General features: G+C 51.3%; 2 protein-coding genes and 3 pseudogenes across 5 annotated transcripts in view; all 5 read right to left on the bottom strand.

Moving 5' to 3' along the window:
* The window catches only part of LOC119843336 (butyrophilin subfamily 1 member A1-like), a 1931986-nt gene that overhangs the window by 1788155 nt on the left and 121520 nt on the right, over window positions 1-22311 (bottom strand). The gene's annotated exons all lie outside the window — the stretch shown is intronic.
* The window catches only part of LOC119843350, a 389996-nt pseudogene that overhangs the window by 288973 nt on the left and 78712 nt on the right, over window positions 1-22311 (bottom strand).
* LOC119843304 overlaps window positions 1-22311 on the bottom strand; it is a 218056-nt pseudogene that overhangs the window by 117046 nt on the left and 78699 nt on the right.
* The window catches only part of LOC119842976, an 89644-nt pseudogene that overhangs the window by 41834 nt on the left and 25499 nt on the right, over window positions 1-22311 (bottom strand).
* The window catches only part of LOC119843286 (zinc finger protein 260-like), a 111553-nt gene that overhangs the window by 76599 nt on the left and 12643 nt on the right, over window positions 1-22311 (bottom strand). For 2 of the 4 annotated variants that reach the window (XM_043496669.1, XM_043496670.1), the window contains exons 1-2: window positions 16769-16822; window positions 16054-16167 (exon numbers count right to left, since the gene is read on the bottom strand). The exons of 1 other annotated variant lie outside the window; for it this stretch is intronic. In XM_043496669.1, the coding sequence (XP_043352604.1) occupies window positions 16054-16167; window positions 16769-16802 (148 nt within the window). In that variant the 5' untranslated portion in view covers window positions 16803-16822. Of the gene's footprint in view, window positions 1-16053; window positions 16168-16768; window positions 16823-20997; window positions 21117-22311 lie in introns of those variants that run through there. One more of the 4 variants, XM_038372448.2, reaches the window with a different exon arrangement.

Genomic DNA, 22311 nt, shown 5'->3' with positions numbered 1-22311 from the left:
TATTGGTGGGAGAAGCTCTTATGCCGGTGAAACTTACATCACTCGGGGGGGATGTGGGTATGTGTTTTTTTCACATCCCCTGGGCGATGTAAGTTTTGCTGGCATTAAGTGCTAGTGTAGACAAAACCTCCGAGAGTCACTCATTCGTCCTGACTGGCTCTTTGAAAAGACCCTGAGCAAGCAATCAGCCAGCCAATGGGTCTCCGCTCAAAGTGCATTTCCCTCATCCCCACGTATTCCCTAGGAAATCCATCCCACTCGTACGGTTCCCAAAGACGTTTGAAATCCCTAATTTCTCCCAGAGATTGCACCAGTCCCATCTTCCACCCAGAGAACTCCCCCCAACAGTACACTAACAGTTGCATTTTCAATACAATGGACTCCCCCAATACTTACACTTCATTAAATACAGATTCAGTTTAATTCCAACAGGTTTGCCCAGGTTGTTGTCACGTCTGTCACAAGCGTCTGAGCCAAACACTAGGAAAAGCAGAATCAAAGGAGCCTGGCATTGTCCTCAAGGGCGGCACATCCCCCCAGCAGTACAGGGACCTGGCAGAGACAGGAGCTGGCTTTTCCTCTGTCAGCATCTCACTGTGCTCACAGGAAAGTCAGTCTGCCCAGGGGGATGATGCAGTGGGCAGGGCTGGGAGCCTCTCGCCTCACTGCTCCTGCCGCCCCTCTCCATCTCTCCACTTCTGTCCCCTCCCCTCTGTCTGGGAGAACTGGTGACTGCCCCATTTATGTTTGCTCTCCAGTAGAGAGATCAGCTTATTCTGCCAGCAGGAGGGTGAGCCTGGGGGTGTCACCGAGGGCCACAGCTCTGGGACTCACAGAGACTCCATCTATCAAAAACTCACCAGCAGGTCCCTGAAAGGGGCCCTTTGTGCAGAGTCACTTTCCTGCCCGGCCCTAACCCTTTCCCCCGGGGTCTCTCCCCTCACCTGCAGGCTCCGGCTCAGGGGCTGGTGAGGGCAGAGCCTGGGGCTGCCCCAGGGGCTGGTTCCAGCCACTGCAGAAAGTCCCATCCTGGGCTGGGCGGGGGGGGAGGCGGGGGGTTAATGCAGGTCTCTCCCCAGCCCAGACCCCGCTGCAGAGCAACAGCTGCTCAGTCTGGGCTCCCGGATCAAAATGCAGCGTCTGACCCAGGGAACTCAGCTCTAAGCCTCCAATATCAGGAGCAGAGAGAGACACACACCCGCCTCCTCCTCTCCCTGAGCAATAACCGGAGCCCCCAGGTGACAGCGGCTAATGCCTGGCTGAGCCTCCCAGTGCCGCCCCTGCAGCCCCCAGGGACAGGCAGACAGGTGCTGATCTCATCTGCCCATCTGGACTCACACCTCATGCTTGCGACCAGTGAATCGGGTTTGACACTGGTTTGACACTCGCTAAACTCTAAATCCATAGGATGGGGGAGCCGTCACTGTATCTCTCCCCACCCCTCTCCCTGCTCCCTGGCTCCCCCTTTCCCAGCCAGTCTCTTCTTTCTCTCACATTTGCTGCCCATCCTCCCCATATCCCCCCCTTTCCTTTGCAATATGCCAATGCTCACACTTTCCCTCTAGTCCAGCCTTGTCCCCCGACCCCCCTGCATCGCCTCATCCTCCATGCAGCGCACCCACCGCCCCCTGCCCCCCGTCCGTCCTGCCCCCTCCATCCCGCTTTCTTACGTTCTTCTCATTCATCCCTGTTCTCCCCTCAATCCCCCTTTACCCACACCCCTCCTGCCCCTCTTCAGCCCCCTCCCGGCTCCTACCCCCCTTCTGTTCCCCCGGTACACACCGGGAGCTGGCGGCAGCTTTCCTGGGCCCGGCGCAGGGAATCGCAGCCAGCTCCGCGGGGAGCAGCCTGGGGCCAAACCCTCCCCCTGCAGCCCGGGGGGGACGGGGGGGCGGGTCTCTCTCACCTTCCCTCCGAGCGGGGCCCCCCGGGGCAGGGGCCGGGCCGGGAAGGGGGCCCTGGCCGGGCTGGGGGCTCTGCCCTGGGGGAGGCTCCCGGGGAGCCGCGGGAAGGGCCCGGCTGGAGATTCCCCTCTCCCGGCTGCAGCCAGGGCTCCGGGCTCCCAGCACCAGCCGCCGGGGCTCGGGGATCTCGCCGGGAGCCAGAGTCGCCGCAGCGGCTGCGAGTCACTTGCTGCGGCCGGGCCTGAGCCCCGCGATCCGCCCCCCAGAGCCGCCCCCCAGCCGCTCCTGGGTCCTAGCGATCAACGCACCGCGCTGCAGCCCCCCTGCCCCAGACCCTGCCCCCTGGGGACTCCACCTCCCCTGGGCAAGGGCAGCTTCTCTCGGCCCTATGTAGGCATCCTGTCTAGAAGCCACAGGATCAATGGGAGGACAGAAAGGCCACGATCCAGGGGAGTGGGGAGAAGGGGGATTTTTATGAAGATTGTGGATTGTTTCAGAGAGTCCCCAACAAGGAGGACCCAGGCGTGATAGGGTCCTGGTCCTAGAGAGGCAGCCCAGAGCCGCAGAAGACACGTTTCCCAGTGACACTGACTCCATGTGTGATTCTCTCTGGTGAAAGATTGGACCCGGGAGCAGTTGGTCAGCGAGGACATCTTGTCTCCATATCATGCTCCCTGGCTACTAGCCCTGGGCTGGTGCTACAAGGTTTAGCCCGATCGATGAATCCTATATTAATGATACTGAAGTTATCACTTTGAGGTTTGATAGGTTCTTGTCCCAAGATCAAGCCCAATATTATTAAAATTACTGTTCGATCAGTTGGGAATCCAGATGTGCATGGTTGCAACACTCACACTATAGGAACCCTTCTGTATTTGTAACAGTTTATTAATACTGTACATTTAGATAGGTCACAAACATTCCAACACAGTAAGGTAGATAGAGATAACACAGACTGTCCATCTGTTCATCCACATACTCACACCGTCCCTTGCAGAAGAACCTGAAATGTTAGCCATCATCTTCATCATCACCATCACCTTCCTCATTGTCACCCATGGCCATCAACCTGGTGCCTCCCAAGGGCTACAGCTCCCTATCCTCCCGCACACAGGCTGGGATACATTTATAATGTGTTATGCTGACGCTACTGTGTCTGATGCATATTGAGTAGGGGTTTCTCTCCTCTTTCTTATGTTGATTTCCTCACTCTACTAATGTTGGGGTGCCCTTCTCCTATAGGTTAGTATATTAATCATCTCAGCTTATTATCCTATACGTCAATGCATTGCCATGGCACTTTGGTGGTCAGACATATGCGGATGTTCCCATCCTAAGCTATCCCAAAGCTGGTGTTAGCTCATGTTCCTGTGGTTGGCTGGTGTTTCATGGACAAATTTCCCCCTTAAACACTCTCTTCCCTGCTCCCCAAAACTGAGGGGGGGCCGTTGAGCCATTTATCTGTGCCAAAGGTCATAGGCTTCAAGCCTTATGCTAACTGCTGAAGCCAGTGTCTTACAGGTAGGGCCCTACCAAATTCATGGTCTATTTAGGTTAATTTCACAGTCACAGGATTAAAAAAAGTTGTAAATTTCATGATTTCGGATATTTATATCTGAAATTTCATGTGTTGTAACTGTAGGGGTCCTGACCCAAAAGGGGATTGTGGGGGGGGGGGGTCGTGGCATTGCCACCCTTACTTCTGCGCTGCTGTTGGCAGCAGCACTGCCTTCAGAGCTGAGCAGCTGGAGAGTGGGGGCTGCTGGCCAGGAGCCCAGCTCTGAAGGCAGCACCACCACCAGCAACGGTGCAGAAATAAGGATGGTCTGGTATGGTATGGTATTGCCACTCTTACTTCTGCACTGCTGCCTTCAGAGCTGGGCTCTTGGCCAGCAGCCACCGCTCTCTGGCTGCCCAGCTCTGAAGGCAGCAGTGCAGAAGTAAGGGTGGCATGGTATTGCATTGCCACCCTTACTTCTGTGCGGTTTTTGGTGGGGTGCTGCCTTCAGAGCTGGGTGCCTGGCCAGCAGCCACCGCTCTCCAGCCACCCAGCTCTGAAGGCAGTGCAGCAGTAAGGGTGGCAATACCATGAGCGCCCTACAATAACCTTGCAACCACTCCCCATGACCCCCTTTCGGACAGGACCCCCAGTTTGAGAAACACTGGTATCCCCCATGAACTCTGTATAGTATAGGATAAAAGTACACAAAAGACCAGATTTCATGGTCTGTGACGCGTTTTTCATGGCTGTGAATTTGGTAGGGCCCTACTTATAGGATACAGGCCTGGAGGTTCCTTGCGTTATTCCTGAATAAAATAAATGCTAAAGACAGTTCTATGGGCTACAAAGGTCTGCTCCCCTAAACCAGGTCATGGATTGTCAGTGCTGTGCCACCAGGTTTGTTCAGTTATTTGTAGGGCTAGACTAACCCCTCACATCCACCCCATCTCCAGGGCATCCCCCCTGCCCTTCTCTGGACCAATGCAATGTTACAAACTGCTGCAGGCACAATTTGCTGTGCAGAGCAATTCCTGACATCTGGCTGGTCTCTTTTGCTGCTCTGTTTCAATTTGCTGCATCTGCCTTTCCCCATCCTCTAATCCAGTGCTACTCAAAGTGGTGGTCCGCAGATTGGTGCCGGTCCGCGAGCCATCAGCTGCCAGTCTGCGCGCACATTGGAAAAAAAAATCGCTCGTCCCCCACATCAGATAGCTTGAGAAGCACTGCCCTAGTCAATGCAGGGCTAGGAAGCTGTAATGGAGGGGGACCACGGCCTGTCATATTTTGCTCCCATTTGGAAATCTCTCTGAAATTTGGGCACACAAAAAAGAAAGGTATTTTTCCAATTTGGAGAAGTATTCTGTTGAGTTAAACCTCAGGGCTATTGTACGTAGAACCTGGCATGAAGGCGGTCTTCTTCTTAGCATACACACAATGTGCCTAGTGCACAGGCGGTAAGTGAACCCCCACCCCCTTTGGGAAGGCTAACCCACAGGCCTCTCCCCTTCCACCCACGTCTCCCCCACAATGGCCAGAGCCCTGAGGCTTCCCCCCTGTGGTCAGAGGAGCCCCAACCCACCTATCCCAGCTGCCCGAGCCACTGGCTGGCCCCCGCACCACCCCGGGCCGCTGGCCTGACCCCTAGGCAGACCCAAGGCGCCCAGTATGGCCCCAGCCCCTGGTTGCTGGCAGGCCTGAGCTCCAGGTTGCCAGCTGGCACTGAGCCCCCACCAGCTTCAGGGAAGAGGGGAAGGAAGGCGGAGCCTCAGGTTGGAACATGGGTGGGACCATGGCCTGGGTTAGGGGAGGCTTAGCCTGCCCTGGCCTTTGATACCTATGGCCATGGGTGGCACGTGAGCAGGATTCATCACTGAATTTGGTCCGCTAGTTGGATCATTAGCTTCCCCGGCCCGGGCTGGGTACTAACGCAGACTGAGACTTGTACGCTGATCCATGCTCCCCATGAAGGTGGTGGGATTTTTCTTAGTTTCTTTCCACTGTCAATCAGGCCGCACAGTTTCTAGAGTGAACAGACTTTTAATGCCCACAAAAACAGTGTAAAGCATTGAGAACAGGATTTGGAGTACTCATGAATCCCTTGTAAACACAAACGATTGGTGAAATATCTAGCTTTGTTCCTCATACAGACTGCCCTCCCATCCCCTCCCATCTCTGTTGCTCATATCAAACAAGTTGTCAACACCAAATTCTGTACTTTGGCACATGTATGTGTCATTTCAGAGACATCATTTTCTCAGCCCTTTTCCTCACTGCTACAAACTGAAGTGCCCTGTCCAGGCTGTTTTTACTTCAGAATAGCTCCCACATCTTAGTTACCGCCAATGTAAAACAAAACAAAAGGAATCACCTTTAGCAGTGAGGAAAAGGCCCAAGGGCTAGATTCACAAAGGACAATGCCCCTCTGCCATGTACATTGGTCAAACTGGACAGTTTCTACGTAAAAGAATAAATGGATACAAATCAGACGTCAAGAATTATAACTTTCAAAAACCAGTTGGAGAACACTTCAATCTCTTTGGTCACTCGATTACAGACCTAAAAGTTGCAATTCTTCAACAAAAAAACTTCAAAAACAGACTCCAGCGAGAGACTGCTGAATTGGAATTAATTTGCAAACTTGATACAATTAACTTAGGCTTGAATAGAGACTGGGAGTGGATGGGTCATTACACAAAGTAAAACTATTTCCCCATGTTTATCCCCCCCCACACACACTGTTCCTCAGATGTTCTTGTCAACTGCTGGAAATGGCCCACCTTGATTATCACTACAAAGGTCCCGCCCCTCACTCTCCTGCTGGTAATAGCTCACCTAAAGTGATCACTCTGGTTACAGTGTGTATGGTAACACCCATTGTTTCATGTTCTCTATGTATATAAATCTCCCCATTGTATTTTCCACTGAATGCATCCGATGAAGTGAGCTGTAGCTCATGAAAGCTTATGCTCAAATAAATTTGTTAGTCTCTAAGGTGCCACAAGTACTCCTGTTTTTTTTGCGAATACAGACTAACACGGCTGCTACTCTGAAAACACTCAGGGCAGTTCTATGCTGCAAAATTAAGGCGATGTGTTACATTGATGTACAGCTGCCACAGTAATTGAATCGGTTTTACACGTCCACACTATGCTCCCTGTGTCAGCGGTGTCCTTCCTCACCAGGAGCGCTTGCACCGATCCAACTGCCAGTGTGGGGCATTGTGGGATGCTTCCTGAAAGGCAGCAACAGTCAATGTAAGCAACTCAGTGTCTACGCTGATCGTGTTGACCTAAGCGCTACGCCTCTCACAGAGGTGGAGTTATTAAGTCGGTGTAGTGGGCGGGTTACATCGGTGAGAGCAGGAGTGCTGGAAGCTCCCTAGAAGTTGGAGGGCCACTTGTGCCCAAACCATGATCACGCCCCTGCTCTGCCCTTTCCCCCACAGCCCCATCCCTGCCACACCTTTTCCCCCCAAGGCCTTGCCCTTGCTCTGCCTCTTCTCCCAAGGCCCCACACTCGCTCCGCCTCTTCCCCTGAGGCCTTGCCCCCCATTCACTCCTCTCCGCCCCCTCTCCCCTGTTGCTCGCCCTTAAAGCAGATAAAAAGTGGGAGGGCATAGCATTCATCTGGGATGAGGGAGACCCCTGTTCAAATCCCGTCTCCCCCTTTGCCTAGGAGGGGACTTCTACGTGGGTCTCCCTCATCCCCAGCAAGCACTCTAACCACTAGGCTAGAAGTTGTAAGATGGCTCAGAGCAAGATGCATCTTTACAATTAAAGCACCAAAAAAGTAAAATAAATTGGTTCATTCTAATGGGAAAGGTACTCCGAGACCTGAAGGAGAACTCTGTGTGGCTCGAAAGCGTGTCTCTCTCACCAACAGATGTTGGGCCAAGAAAAGAGATTACCTTACCCGCCTTGTCTCTCTAACATCCTGGGACCAACACGGCTACAACTACTAGTGGCCAAAAAGAGTCATTTGACAAAACCGGAAATCTGCGATTCTCCCTCATTCGTTGGCTGCCTAACTGAGCTAACCAACACCCCATTCGTTGAAAAGCCGAAGTGCACCCACATCCAATTACGAAGACATTTGATCTTCCATGAGAACATTACAAACTGACTCCAGGTAGATTGGGCTTCTGATACATCATCTTTTGGGGGGATAGTGGGGGAAAGGTAGGGGTTGTAAGGGAATTCTTATTCCAGTTACTTATTAACAGGCATCAGTTTTCAGTTCTTTAGTATCTAACACATTTATCACACTTCCAAGGGTGCACTTGTCTTAAAGACACTTTGAGGAGCGTGGTTAGAGAGTTTGACTGCATTGGTCCAAAAGATGCAAGTTTAGACTGTTAAAAGCAAAGCAATTTTTTTCACTCTCTCTTAGGCCAATTTGCTTGGGCATATAAAGGAGTTAAAATTCTAAAAGACGGTTACTTGAAGTCTCACTAGAGAATGCAGACTCAGCAAGATAATCTACCTTTATATAAAAGGGGAAATACAACCCTTGAAATGAAATCTCACCACTTCTTCTCACCCTGTTAACCCTGGGATGGGGGAGAATTCTTTCTACCTGGCTGGTCCAGGCATCCATTGCACTTAAAGGATTCTGCACCGCCTTGTGCTGGGTTCAGTCAACTCTCTTTAGCACATGGTGATCTCAGTTTATATGCCCTAGTTTCAGGGCTCATTGGGGGAGGCCACCCTCTTATTCCTATTGGCACATGCCAAGGGAGCAGGCAGATTTCAGTTTAGTTTCTCTGCTGCTTCCACTGGTACCAATTAGATGGAGCTGATGTATAACACATTTCTTTAATCCTCTTCTTATTGGAAACTTTTTAAATTTGATTCATTTCAAGGATTGTATTTAATTATTAGCCTCTACTACTAATTGAAACACCCCTCCCCCTTAAGTAACTTCTCTTAATATTTAAAAATTATACCCTGGTTTATATCTTTTAACATTCCTCCTTCCTTATGCCAGACGATTCCTATTACTTCTAGGAGTGCAACAATTATTTACAATGAAAACCCACAAAATCCTTATGAGCTTCTAAATTTGGAGGAGATATATATCCATATACATATATATTGATTATACATAAGCATTTCCCGATTTAGGACTCAGAGCAAGAGACATTATTCACATATAGGGAGGCGGTAGAATTGACTCACATGGCAGACAAATGTGAAGATTCCAATCTGGGTGAAATGAGGCAGTTTATCCCTCGTATACTTGATTTACCAGGAAAACAACGTGTCGTTTATAATTTGGGGTGAAAACATGGAGCTGGGATTTCTTGGGGGTAACAGGTAATTTGCCCCATTTGACCTTCAATCTTACAGCTACCTTTCTAGTTTGCTTAATTTACAGATTTCCCCACCTGCCTCTTGATCTACTCCCAGGATGCAATGGGACACTTTGGGTAAGAAAGCAGGGAGGCACACTGGCTTGGTGACTTGGTTCTATTTAGCTAGGTTGGGAGGGAGAAAGAGGTTTTATCCATATGCAAATCCTGAAAGATTCTTGCCAAAGTGATTAATAATACTCTCTTCTAGCCCTTTGAATTTCTATTCGTGGGGCGGCGAAGGCCCAACCTTGGCTGATCTGTGGGTCCTTAGACGAAGGGTATGTCTACACTGCATTTAAAACCCACTGCTGGCCCGTGCCTGCTACTGGGGCTGTTTCACTCCAGTGTAGGCTTCCGGCTCAGATCCGAGCTCCGGGACCCACACACCTCACAGGATCCTAATTGCAGAGTAGACAAAACTCAGTGTCACATAATGTGAACCATTTTCTTTATGTCTTCATAGGTGGATCCTATTTTGGGATAAACAGAGGTGGGATTGCTATTCTAATTTCCGAGGGCCAGAAGGAATCCTGTTATTAATCCTTCAAGGCATTTTTGTTCCATATATCCCTCCCATCAGAGAGAGGAAGCGGTGTTCGAGTTGCTTCTGTTTCTCTTCCTCCATCAGAAGCTGCAATCTCCCCCCAGCCATGATCTGGAAGCCTGAACTGAGCAGCATCTGCTCCCCCAGCGGGGTTTGTGCTGTGGGGAGACCTTCCTTAAAGCCTCCCCTGTGCCCAGCCGAGTAGGGGACTTTCACTTGGCCAGAGAGCATGAGAATGACCCTGCACGCTAGTGTTTAGGGCATCTGCCTGGGTGGGTCCAGTTCCCTTTTCCAATGACTGTTTAATGACTAATCCAAAGTCGACCAGGTTCAACAGGAGAGATTGAGGGAGCCCCACATCAGAATATCCCATGGCCCAGTGGTTAGAGCATTGTCCTCATGGGATTTCAACAGAGATCTCTCACAGCTTTCTCCCCATCAGGCAGAGAGGAAAACAGACCCTGCATCTCCCCCATCAGGGTGACTGCTCTAACTCCAGGGTGAGAAGTTTTAGGAAGGAATCACTTCTCTCCTCCAGCTGTTTTGTGCATAGCTATTCACAAGAATAGAGTTTAGGTATCTGACTCCGGGAGAGGGGTTCCCAACTGTGTATTCATAATTCACAACCTCAATCTGGGCTGGTATCTCCATGAGAGAGGTGGTGGTTAGACATATCCCTCTCCTCAGCATCTCCTGTTGACTAACTTAAGTGGCTCCTGGCCTAACGTGCTGGCCTTTTGGATCCCGTTCTTAGGTGTTTGTCTCTCTTCATGCATCGTATAAGCAGGTCTGCTCTTTACACAATGCACAGTCAACCTGTGGAACTCCTTGCCAGAGGATGTTGTGAAGGCCAAAACTATAACAGGGTTCAAGAAAGAACTAGGTAAGTTGCTGGACAATAGGTCCATCAATGGCTATTAGCCAGGCTGGGCAGGGAGGTGTCTCTAAACTCGGTTTTGCCAGAAGCTGGGAATGGGTGACAAGGGTTGGATCACTTGATGATCACCTGTTCTTTTCATTCCCTCTGGGGCACCTGGCATTGGTCACTGGCAGAAGACAGGATACTGGGCTAGCTGGACCTTTGGTCTGACCCAGTCTGGCTGTTCTTATGTGATCAACTCAGGCTTTCTGGATCCTAATGTTGTTCCACTGATTTTCTAGGTGCCTAAAAGTTAGGCATCACAACAAGGAAATCCCTTTGTCCGTCCAGCCCTCAGTGGCTGCCACAACCCAGGTCTTGATCTATGGACAATTACAGACCTGGCTGAAGCAGAGGGGTCTAGTGCCCCATTTCTGCTTGCAGTTTTCCGATGTTCACCAAAATATCACCAGCCATCTCCTGCTGGCTGCCTCCAACATCACCTGAAATGCATGATTTGATCAGACGCAGCAATTGAAAGTTATTGCATCACCTCCAAACACACTAAGGCCATTGATCTGAATGTAGGGCCTGATGTGACTTGGGGGAAAATAAATCAAAACCATACCTCGCTCTTAGAGAGCGCTTTGCACCATAGATCTCAAAGTGCTTCACAGCACAGATTATTGCTCCTCTCCACAACGGTTCAATTCAGGTTAAAAGAAAAAGATCCTTCCCCAGGCTCATTGACCCTCCTTCCACAGGAGAAAAGTGAATGGATCAGGACAGCCAGAGGGGGTTTCCCCTGTGGATGATGGATTTTCCCCACAGAAGAGTAGGAAAACCCAAGGAGTTGGCAGCTCTGGTCTGCAGTGGTGAAGGCTGGAGAAATAACAACTCAGAGAGACAGTTGCTCGGATCATTTTTCCAATTATTCAATACAAGGGCCGCTGGGAGTTTGAGAAGCTAAATTCTCCTTTATTCTTAGCCAGCAAGAAATACAAATTAACCATCCCCTCTCCCCACCTAGCACCCACCCCACAAATATGCATTTCTGCCCCAGGCCAGCACATGGATTCTCGCAGCATCTGCAAGCACCAGGGAAAGAAGAACAAGTTAAAACCAGTGGAAAAGTGCAGACAATTCACGAGAGATGCTGGGACCCAGTCACAAAAGAGCAGGAAACCCAGGGAGCTCAGGTTAGAAGATGGATGCAGTGTGGGGTGAATGGAGCACAGATAGTCTCTGTTGTCCGCACAGAGGAAACAGCGGTAGACGTTGGGGGAGCGACTAACTGGGCTGTCAGGATGCATTTCTGCCTCTTGGTGACAGAGGTTTGCCTGGCTTCAGGGCTGGTGAGGCCAGTTCACTTCCCTGGCTTCCTTCTCGCCTCTGTCCAGTTTCCTCCTCTCTGCAAACAGGAGATGGTGCCCCCTCCCTGGATCATTCTTCTAGGGGCATCATTCACTGTCATTTAGAATTCAAGGACTCGCAGGAAAACTCCTGTCTCTCTTTGGCCCCAGTGCAGTGAGTTCACAGTTCTCAGCCTCATCTGTCTGGCTCTGAAGAGCAAACCCTGTAGTTTTCCAGCCCCATCCTCCCTCGCTCCTGACTGCATCTCATATCTCTGCAGAGATCAGACAGTAACTTCCTTCCCTCTTTCAGTCTCCATCCCCCTGGAGTGTAAATCTCGCACTCAACCTCAGTGTGTGTACTGATCACTATTGATCATTTTCAGTGTTCAAACCACTCGGAAATCTTTTGAGGGAAGGGTAGAAAAGGGTGAAAAAAGTACGTAAGGACTATTCTGGTAAATGATCAATTGTTTGTAAAGTCTCCAGTATAGCAGAGCTACATCCTGTCAAAGTAAACTAATATCAAAGTACGTGACCAAACAGCCTTTACCAAGGACAGAAAAACTCACAATCCAGGGTGGGCTATAAAACACTTTCACGTGTTCATAAATGAAATCCCAGAAAGAAAAGGAGTACTTGTGGCACCTTAGAGACTAACAAATTTATTTGAGCATAAGCTTTTGTGAGCTACAGCTCACTTCATCGGATGCATTCAGTGGAAAATACAGTGGGGAGATTTATATACACACACAGAGAACATGAAACAATAGGTGTTACCATACACACTGTAACCAGAGTGATCACTTAAGGTGAGCTATTACCAGCAGGAGAGCCAGGGAGGGGAGGGGAGCCTTTTGTAGTGATAATCAAGGTGGGCCATTTCCAGCAGTTGACAAGAACATCTGAGGATGGGAGGCGGGGGTGGAATAAACATGGGGAAATAGTTTTACTTTGTGTAATGACCCATCCACTCCCAGTCTCTATTCAAGACTAAGTTAATTGTATCTTGTTTGCAAATTAATTCCAATTCAGCAATCTCTTGTTGGGAGTCTGTTTTTGAAGTTTTTTTGTTGAAGAATTGCAACTTTTAGGTCTGTAATCGAGTGACCAGAGAGATTGAAGTGTTCTCCAACTGGTTTTTAAATGTCATAATTCTTGACGTCTGATTTGTGTCCATTTATTTACGTAGAGACTGTCCAGTTTGACCAATGTACATGGCAGAGGGGCATTGCTGGCACATGATGGCATATATCAAGAGAATCTTCAAATTCAAAATGAGGAAAATAAATTGATCCATTTTCTTCTGATCTGGCTAAACCTGCTTCATTCAGCACCTCCTTAATTGGTTGTGTAATTTACAGAAGTTTTTGCATTACCCTAACAAAAGAAAGGAGGGGGAGGGGGGAACCTTCTCATGGGCAAATGATCTGGATTTAGCTGAGAAATCCCAGAAGCCACTTTATCAATAGATGGAAACAGGGACTGAAGCTCAGAAACTTCCCGCTGTGCTTTGGCCTTCATTTGAATTCCCCCTCCAGGTCTGCAACACGTTTTTCTCCCGCTCTCAGGAGTCTGATTTAGGATGAAAGCAATCAATGGGCCATTCCTAGAGAGCAAAGGACACTGTGGCAAGTGACACTTCGGGAGGCGGAGGGGTAGAATAGGGAGAGGATAAAACTCTCCAAGGCTTGGACAGAGGCTGCTGTGTCAAAGATGGAGCGTGAGAGTGATGGGGGAAGGAGGGAATCCCTCGGACTCACCCCATCGCTCTCAAAGAACATAGCAGCTAAAACACCACCTTTTACTATCCCTGCTCCAGCTTTTTTAAAATAAATGTAATTCTGGTATAGAAGGGAGAAAATGCCGGTGGGGGGAAACCCACAATGGAGCATTTTGTGAGAATCTGGGAATGAGACAATTTATCCCCAAAGGGAGAACTCGTGACTGTAATAATCACTCTGCTAATGAGGTGATCCGAATAAATAAGATGCTCAAGGTCAGTCTAGACTAGGAAAAGTGGTGGAGAGTCAGAGGAGATGAGCTGGCTAATCCCAGATGTTTTTCCGACCACAGACGGACGCTCAGAGGCTGATGTTGCGGAGGCAGAGGTGGGATCTCCAAGCCTCCCACAAAGGGCCCTGTGGGAATCAGCCCCTCTCAGTGGTACTGGCTGAATGCAGAGGGGGCAGGGAGAAGGGGCAAAGGGGATGAGTGAGGAGGCAGCACCTCCCTACCCCTGTGCTCTCCCTCACCTCTTATCCCATCATCCCCAAACACTCGATAGCCCCAGCACCCAGCTCTCCCTGCTTCCCAGCTCCCCCAGCCCAAACCATTCAACACCCAGTGTCCTCCTCATAACCCATTGCCCTGGTCCCTTAACGGTTGATCCCCCAGAGCCCAACAACCTGGGGGATTTGGAGAGGGGAGAAGTTACCAGCCCCCAGGGACACTCCCCCTGCAGGGAACAGCCCCAGGTAAGTGCGGGAGCCCAGCCCAGGGACTGGTGGAAGATGGGGGATGGGGACAGGTGTGTAGAGTAAAGGTGGGGCCTGGCCCAAGTGTCCTTCTCCTCATCACCATGGCAGGGGGATCCCATCTGGGAGGGGAAGGGAGAAGGGGGGAACTTCAGCCAGGCAGAGGGAGCAGCCGGAGGAGTTTCTCTCTCTCCCTTTCCCTCTGTGGCCCATCTGCTCAGCAGCCAGGGCTGTAGCAGGGAGGAGGGGCTGATGGGGGCTTCTCCTCCTCTGCCTGGGGTTTGCTTAGACCAGGCAGAGCCAGAGGGTCACTGACCAGCTGCTGCTCAGCTGCTGCTGGATTCTCACCCCAGCGACGGGCAGCTGGATCCTTGGGAGCCAAACGCCCCTGATGTGCGAGGGAACGAGGAAATGGGTTGGTCACCATGGCCGGCCCCAGTCGGGCCCCTGAGAGAATTTCCCTGCTGTGCAGAGGAGTCTCTGATGTTCGACATGGAATTAGTTCCACTTAGATGTCTTCAGCTTTCAAAACGCTCCCACAGGATTCTTGATGATGCTTGCTACTGTAGGCGCACCAGCTGAAGCTTCCCCCACATTGAAGGTCTTTCTCTCTCTCACGAATTCTCCGATGTGTAATCATGTGCGAGCGCTGAATCTTTTCCCACAGTTGAGTTATTTCTAGGGTCTCCCACCCTTGTGCCTTCGCCGATGTTTCGTAAGGTTTCAGCAGCAACTAAAGCTTTTCCCACAGTCCAAGCATTTATGAGATTTCTCTCCCGTGTGGCTTCCCCGATGCATAACAATGGCTTATCTTTCGTTCAATCTCTTCCCACGCTGGAGTTATTCAGAGGGTCTGTCCCGTGTATGGACTCTCCCATGCTTAATAAGTGTTGAGCTCTCGCTAAAGCTTTTCCCACACACTGGGCATGTATGGGGTCTCTCACCCGTGTGGATTCTCCAGTGTTTCGTGAGGCTTGAGCTCTGGCTGAAGCTTTTCCCACAGTCTGAACACATATAGGGTTTCTCTCCCGTGTGGTTTCTCTGATGTGTAATCAGGTTGGTTTTCACCTTGAAATTTTTCCCACAGTCGAGGCATTTATAGGGTGTCTCTCCTGTGTGGATTCTCCGATGATTGGTAAGGCTTGAGCTCTGACTAAAGCTTTTCCCACAATCCAAGCATTTATAGGGTTTTTCTCCTGTGTGCAGTCTCTGATGGGTAATAAGGTTCGTTCTCACACTGAATCTTTTCCCGCAGTCGAGACATTCATAGGGTCTCTCTCCCGTGTGGATTCTCCGATGTTTAGTGAGGCTTGAACTCTGATGGAAGCTTTTCCCGCACTCCCAGCATTTATAGGGCTTCTCTCCTGTGTGGTTTCTCTGATGAGTAATAAGGTTGGTTCTCACACTGAAGCTTTTCCCACACTCGAGGCATTTATAGAGTTTCTCTTCCTTGGGATCTGTCTGCTGGGCTGTGGTTTCCTTAGAATCTGTGCATCCTCCCCCACATTCAATGGATTCATCCCCTTTCTTCCTTGGGTGGTTTCCCAGCTGCCTCTCTAAACTGTGCCAATTTCCCCAGGCTTCCCCCTGTTCCAAGTACCGGGAAAAATTCCCATCAGCTGTTTTCATAACGGTCCCCAGGGGTTCCATTTGCTCAGGACCTTCAGATTGACAATTCTCCTCTTCGTTCTCACTCACTGTCTCGTTGCCTGCTGGGAGAGAGAGAATCCAGACAAGAGTCACCGCTGTTCCCCTTTCTCCTCAGCATTGAGAAACACAACACAGTGACTACTGGGGAGATGGAGACATTGGATTCTGCCTCCACATTCCACCCAAATACTCCCAGAGAAGGAAAGTCAGAGAGGAAATTCCCAACAGCTAACAGGGTGGTTGGGAAGCCATGACTGATATTTGCCTTGATGCTACAACACCTGCTGACTGCAGCCCTGACCTGGGTGAGACGGGGCAGAACTGGGGGCTCTCGCTCACAGCACATTCTGGGAGTCCCAGCTTTTTCCTTCATTCATCAGATAGTTTCTGTGTCAGTTTCCCTGACTCCTCACCTGTGCGGGTGCCTCTCTGGCTCTCCCTTTCCTCAGCAGCCTGGAGATCTGGGACCCACGGCTCTTCCCCTCGTTCCAGCCGGGCGATCAGCTCAGGTTTGGGAATGGGGAATCCTGCTCAGCGAATGAAATCAGACAAAATCAGGGTGCATGGAGCATTGGTAGAGGATCTGTCACAAAGAACATTCTCTGATTTTAAGCTGGCCCCATGCCCTGCAGGAGGATGTGGAATCTGAACAGATGGGAACAGGGTCACTGAGTCCCCAGGGTAGGAGAGATTTGTTAGACACCCAGTAGGAACATTCAGCATCTGTGGGGCCCGGGGGGAGGCATGGGGTGGGGACTTGCTAACATGGAAACAGCTCTGGTGTTAAATCCCTGCCAATTTCTCAAACTCCAGAGTCCTCCCCATGGATGGAGCAAGTCCTAGGAAGAAAAGGGAACAGGATGTAAGGGAAAGCTAATGCAGAGAGGAAAATGCACTGCTCCTGCTCCCTTGAAAGCGGGAGGAATGGGGATGAATTAGCATGTGCATTATATTTATGACTCCCTGACTCGACTGCAGGGGGTATGGAGATGGAAGTCTCTTTCAGATTGTAGGTGTGGACTATGCAACCCACTCCCTTCAAATCTAACTGACCAGGGAAGAACCTGACCAGAGTCAGACACACAGACCCCACGGCTTCTACTAACCGAGGGGACAGGAATCCCTTACCCAGCGAGGTCACTGTCTCATAGTTCTCCTGCATGATGTTCCTGTAGAGGGCTCTCTGAGCGGGGTCCAGCAGAGCCCCCTGCCCCTCGGTGAAATACACAGCCACCTCCTCGAAGGTCACCGGCATCTGAAACAACAAGAGTCCCCCACTCAGCACCTGCTGCCCCAGCCACAATCCCACTAGTCATGGGGGAGGAGGCCCAGAGAAGCAGAATCCTCCCCACACCCTGCTCAGAGCAGCCAGGAGACTTCAAGGGGTGGGGAGCAGGTGAGAGCTCCTTGTCCCCCCAGCACACGGAGCAGGGCAGGCTCTTCTCATTTCCCACATGCCTGCCAGCCACAGGCTGATACGGGAAGCAGAGCTCTGAGCCGGGGACATGGACAGGAATCCCGACAGCTTCCCTTCGTATTTCACAGCAGCCTCTGGCCAGTGGGGTCAGGCTCCAGCACTGGGAGTCTGGTCAGTTTTCACAGCAGCCCTGCCCGGGGGGTGTTTCCTGGTTCAGAAATGGAGGAATGTCTCCACACAACCCGGCCAATGGGCCTGTTCAGAAAATCAGGCTCCAAGTTAAACATGTCCCGTGTCCCCTGTCCCCTCCCTGGCTCACCCTGTATGTTTCCTGCCCCTCCCCCTCCACAATAGCCCCCCTGCAGCTCCCTGAAAATCCTCTACCTGAGCTGGCTCCAACACAGCCATTTCCCTTCCCTCTCCCATGGGAATACGGGACAATTTGAAGTGCAATGTGGATGTTGTTAGCCAATATACATATGCTAGGAATAATTTCAATAAAGGCCCAGAAGGTATCTTCACTGAATGTATTACACCCTTCCCATAATTCTGTTCACCCATGTCAAGATTAAACTCGATAAGTTTATGGAAGAGATGATATGATAGGATAACATGATTTTGGCAATTAATTGATCTTTACATATTCATGGTAAATAGGCCCAATGGCCTGTGATGGGATATTAGATGGGGTGGGAGCTGAGTTACTACAGAGAATTCTTTCCTGGGTATCTGGCTGGTGGATCTTGCCCATATGCTCAGGGTTTAGCTGATTGCCATATTTGGGGTCGGGAAGGAATTTACCTCCAGGGCAGATTGGAGAGGCCCTGGAGGTTTTTCGCCTTCCTCTGTAGCATGGGGCATGGGTGACTTGAGGGAGGCTTCTCTGCTCCTTGAAGTCTTTAAACCATGATTTGAGGACTTCAATAGCTCAGACATAGGTGAGGTTTATCGCAGGAGTGGGTGGGTGAGATTCTGTGGCCTGCATTGTGCCGGAGGTCAGACTAGATGATCATAATGGTCCCTTCTGACCTTAATATCTATGAATCTATGAATCTAAGTAGCCCAAAAAACTTTGCATTAGCTGAAGTACTTGGAAAACTGTCAGGAGCAGGACCTTTGAGAATTTTACAGTAGCAACAGGTAGGAAGTCATTCTCATAGGTCTAAACTAGAATGTCTCAAGGGATGAGTACAAGACGTATAATGGTTTTACCTACAAACCTAGGAGATGCCTTCACGTGCTGTGGTACTTGGAAATCATGAGATAAAGGGTCCACCGTGGCACCAGAAAAACAAGGTAAAAAGCTGATTGGTTCAATCTCATTTCAGATGACATACAGCAGCAGTTCTCAACCCGGGGTCTGCAAGTAGGTTTCAGGGGGGTCGACAAGCAAGGACTCGCTGGGGCCCACGGCAGAAAACCAAAGCTGTGCCACATGGCACTGAAACCTGCGGCCCCCGAGACCCGCCACCCAGCGCTGAAGCCAAAGCCTGAATGACTTAACTTTGCAGGGGCCCCTCTGGTGTGGGGCTCCAGGTAATTGCCTGGCTTGCTACCCACTAACACCGGCACTGGCTTTTATATTTAGAAAAACAGTAGCTGTGGCACAGGTGGGCTGTGGAGTTTTTTACATGGGGTGGGGGCTCAGAGGGAAAAAGGTTGAGAACCCCTGATGTACAGTGTACACATGTATAAAGCGATGGCAGTAGAGTTGTCACTTTGCACACCCTGTATATAAGGTGAACGTAACAATGCTGCAGGTGATGACTTCCCGGAGACTGGTATTGTATGGAACTCTTTTTTCCCTGTATTATATTGTCATTGGCTTAGAGCAACCAACCTGACTGTCTTGGTTATTTGATCTCTTGCATACACTTCATAACGAACCAAAGGGCAGTCAAGCAATCAACTGTACAGAGTCTCTGAGTCAAACACTCAAAAAAAAATCAGAAACAGAGGAGCTACTTCGGTGGATTCAATGATTTTATCTTCAAGGCAGTGGGTCCCCACAGCAGACTGGTAACTCAGCAGATACACAACTGGTTTTTCCTCTCTTTCCTCCTTACCACAGTCCCTGGGAAGTCAATCACAGCAATTCAAAGCAGCACCTGACCCAGCCAAACCAACAGACGCAAAACCTGCAGCCATATCTCCGTTGCTACAATGATCAACATCTCCCCGTAACACAGCTTTCAAGATCCATGGGTCCTACACAGCCTATCACAACATGGGGTGCACCTCATCCAGTGCATAAATGCTCCGATAACAACTATGTGGGTGAAACCAGACAATCACTACACTCTCTAACTAACTCACACTAAAAAGTGATAAAAGATAAAAACACCCTATCACCAGTGGGTGAAAACTTGTCACAGAGTGATCACTCCATATCTGACCGCTCAGCCCTTATCCTCAATGGAAACCTGCACAACATCTTCAAAAGACACCTGGGAGCTTAAATTCATAACTCCACTAGACACTAAAAATCACAGTCTTCATAAAGACACTGGATTATTGGCTGATTACAATAATGCGCAACCCACTAACTCCACCCTTTTTTGTCCTGTGACTGCAGAGTTGTTAACAGGCCACTTCGCCTTGAATGGTCCCTTAGACAAAAAATAATTGACTACCCTTCGTCAAGGTCCAAATTTCTTGGTCAAGGTACAGTCGAGGTCTGGACTGCAGAGAAAATAATAAAAAAAACCCCCCAAGAATGCTAGTAATAATAAAGATAATAATAAGATTTCAGAGTCTGTTCAAAAGTGTCCCATGGTCTGGATTTGGCGTGCGGTCCGCCGACTGACTACCCCTGCCTTAGACTATGTGTTACCTACTTACGGTAAAACAATCTGTTCCACCTTGTATTTAGCTGTGGTGCTCCGAGTACCTTTCTCAGCCCTGCAGAAGAGCTGTGTGGTTTGAAAGCTTGTCTCTCTCACTCACAGCCGTTTCTCCAATATACAATATTACCTCACCGACCTTGACTCCACAGGGTGATGCAGGGAATGGATCTGGGCAGATTTGGGACCCTCCCCCCTTGGTCCTACTGACTTATTTACTGTCTCCACCCCTCCCTGCCCTCCCCACTGCGTGGGAAAACTGGCTACTGGCCCACGTACATGGGTGTTTGCTCTCCAGTAGAGATCTAGTTGCTGCAGCTACTAACTGGCTGTGTCACTGAGGGCAGCAGCTCTGGGACCCGCAGACACACAGGGAGCCCCCTCCCCCTCCAGTACAAACTCACCAGCAGGTCCCTGAAAGGGGCCCTTTGTGCAGAGTCACTTTCCTGCTGGGCCCCAGACCTTTCCTCCAGGGCTCCCCATCACCTGCAGGCTCCAACTCAGGGGCTGGTGTGGGCAGAGGCCAGGGCTGCCGTGGGAGCTAGTTCCAGGCACGGTGAAAGTGCCCACCCAGGCTGGGCACGGGGGGGGGGGGTTAATGAAGGTCTGTCCCTGGCACAGCCCCAGCTGGGGAGCAGCAGTTTCACACTCTGGGCTCTCAGGTAGAGGAGGCAGCAGTGTCTGACCCAGGGACCTCAATTCAAGGGCTCTGACATCAGGAGCAGAGAGAGACACACACCAGCCTCCTCCTCCTCTCCCTTAGCCAGAACCGGAGCCCTCTTGTGTCAGCAGCTAATGCCTGAGCCTCCCTGTCCTGCCCCTGCAGCCCCCAGGGACAGGCAGGCAGAGGCGGATCCCATTGGCCCCTCCGCACTCACCCCCTGCCAGCGCCAGGAGTGACTCCGGTCTGACTCCGGTGTGGCCGAGATCTGAATCCTGCCCGGAAATCAGACCAGGGCCCTGGGCAGCCCCGACACTCTGGAGTCACAGATCCCACCAGCATTGGGTGTGTCTGAAAATAATACACAAGTAGCCGGGGGGAGCGGGAGCGGGATCTGGATATTTGCCTTGTAGCTTCTGAGCCCCGAGTCTCTCACCTTCCCTCCGAGCGGGGCCCCCCGGGGCAGGGGCCGGGCCGGGAAGGGGGCCCTGGCCGGGCTGGGGGCTCTGCCCTGGGGGAGGCTCCCGGGGAGCCGCGGGAAGGGCCCGGCTGGAGATTCCCCTCTCCCGGCTGCAGCCAGGGCTCCGGGCTCCCAGCACCAGCCGCCGGGGCTCGGGGATCTCGCCGGGAGCCAGAGTCGCCGCAGCGGCTGCGAGTCACTTCCCGCGGCCGGGCCTGAGCCCCGCGATCCGCCCCCCAGAGCCGCCCCCCAGCCGCTCCCGGGTCCTAGCGACCCACCCACCGCGCTGCAGCCCCCCTGCCCCAGAGCCTGCCCCCTGGGGGCCCCACCTGCTCTGGGCACGGGCAGCTTCTCCCAACCCTATGTAGGTGTCGTGCCTAGAAGCTGCAGGGTCAATGTGGGGACTGCAAAGAGGGGGGCAGATCCCGGGGAAGGGGGGTTTCTATGGAGACTGGGCATCGTTCCAGCGAATCCCCCATAGCATCAGGGACACAGGAGTGATGGGTCCTGCTTGGTCCTAGAGAGGCTGCCCAGAGCTGGCCGGGCCACGTTGCTCAGTGACACGGTCTCTGTGTGCGATTCGCTCTGGTACAAAACTGGTACATGGAGCCCTTTGCCAGAGACGGTCTCTTGTCTCCACACCCCCATCTGCGGCTACCAGCCCTGGCCGGAGCCACCAGCTCTGCTCGCCCCGCTCTCAGGTCAGGGAGCTGCCATGCCATGGCAACAGGTTCATTCAAAAAAGAAAAGGAGGACTTGTGGCACCTTAGAGACTAACAGATTTATTTTTCTTAGGTTCATTCAGTGATTTGTAGGCCCAGATTCACCCATCACTGGGGCTCTAGGCAAACCCCCCTCATGTCTGTCCCCTACCCCCAGGGATTGTTAGGTTTCAGCTTTGAAATCTATCAGCCTGGGAAATTCATATGTTGACTCCTTTCCACGCTTAGGACTCTGCCTGCTGCCCCCGCCCTGAGCACTGGCTCCGCACTCCCTTAGGAAAGGGCATAAGTGTGGGAAGTAGGGACCACCCTTGACCCCATGGGCTCCACCAGCTCCCGGGGTCCAGGCCACCGGCCCTGGGGGATCCACCACCAACGTCTGGGGGTCCACAGCCACCCAGGGTCCCACCACCACCTGGGGCCTCTACAGCTACCCCAGCTGTGGCCCCAGCCTGGGGCAGTGAGGGGTACAGACAGGGGTAAGGAGGGTACAGCTCAGCACCCCCATCCTAAAAATTGTTCAAGCACCACTGGGAAATGGGCCATCTTAAGTGATCACTCTCCTTAC

The sequence above is a fragment of the Dermochelys coriacea genome, chromosome 14 (genome assembly GCF_009764565.3).
Source record: "Dermochelys coriacea isolate rDerCor1 chromosome 14, rDerCor1.pri.v4, whole genome shotgun sequence".
Lineage (NCBI taxonomy): Eukaryota > Metazoa > Chordata > Testudines > Dermochelyidae > Dermochelys > Dermochelys coriacea.
Note: the sequence above shows the minus strand (reverse complement) of the source record. Positions and strands in the feature narration are given on the sequence as shown.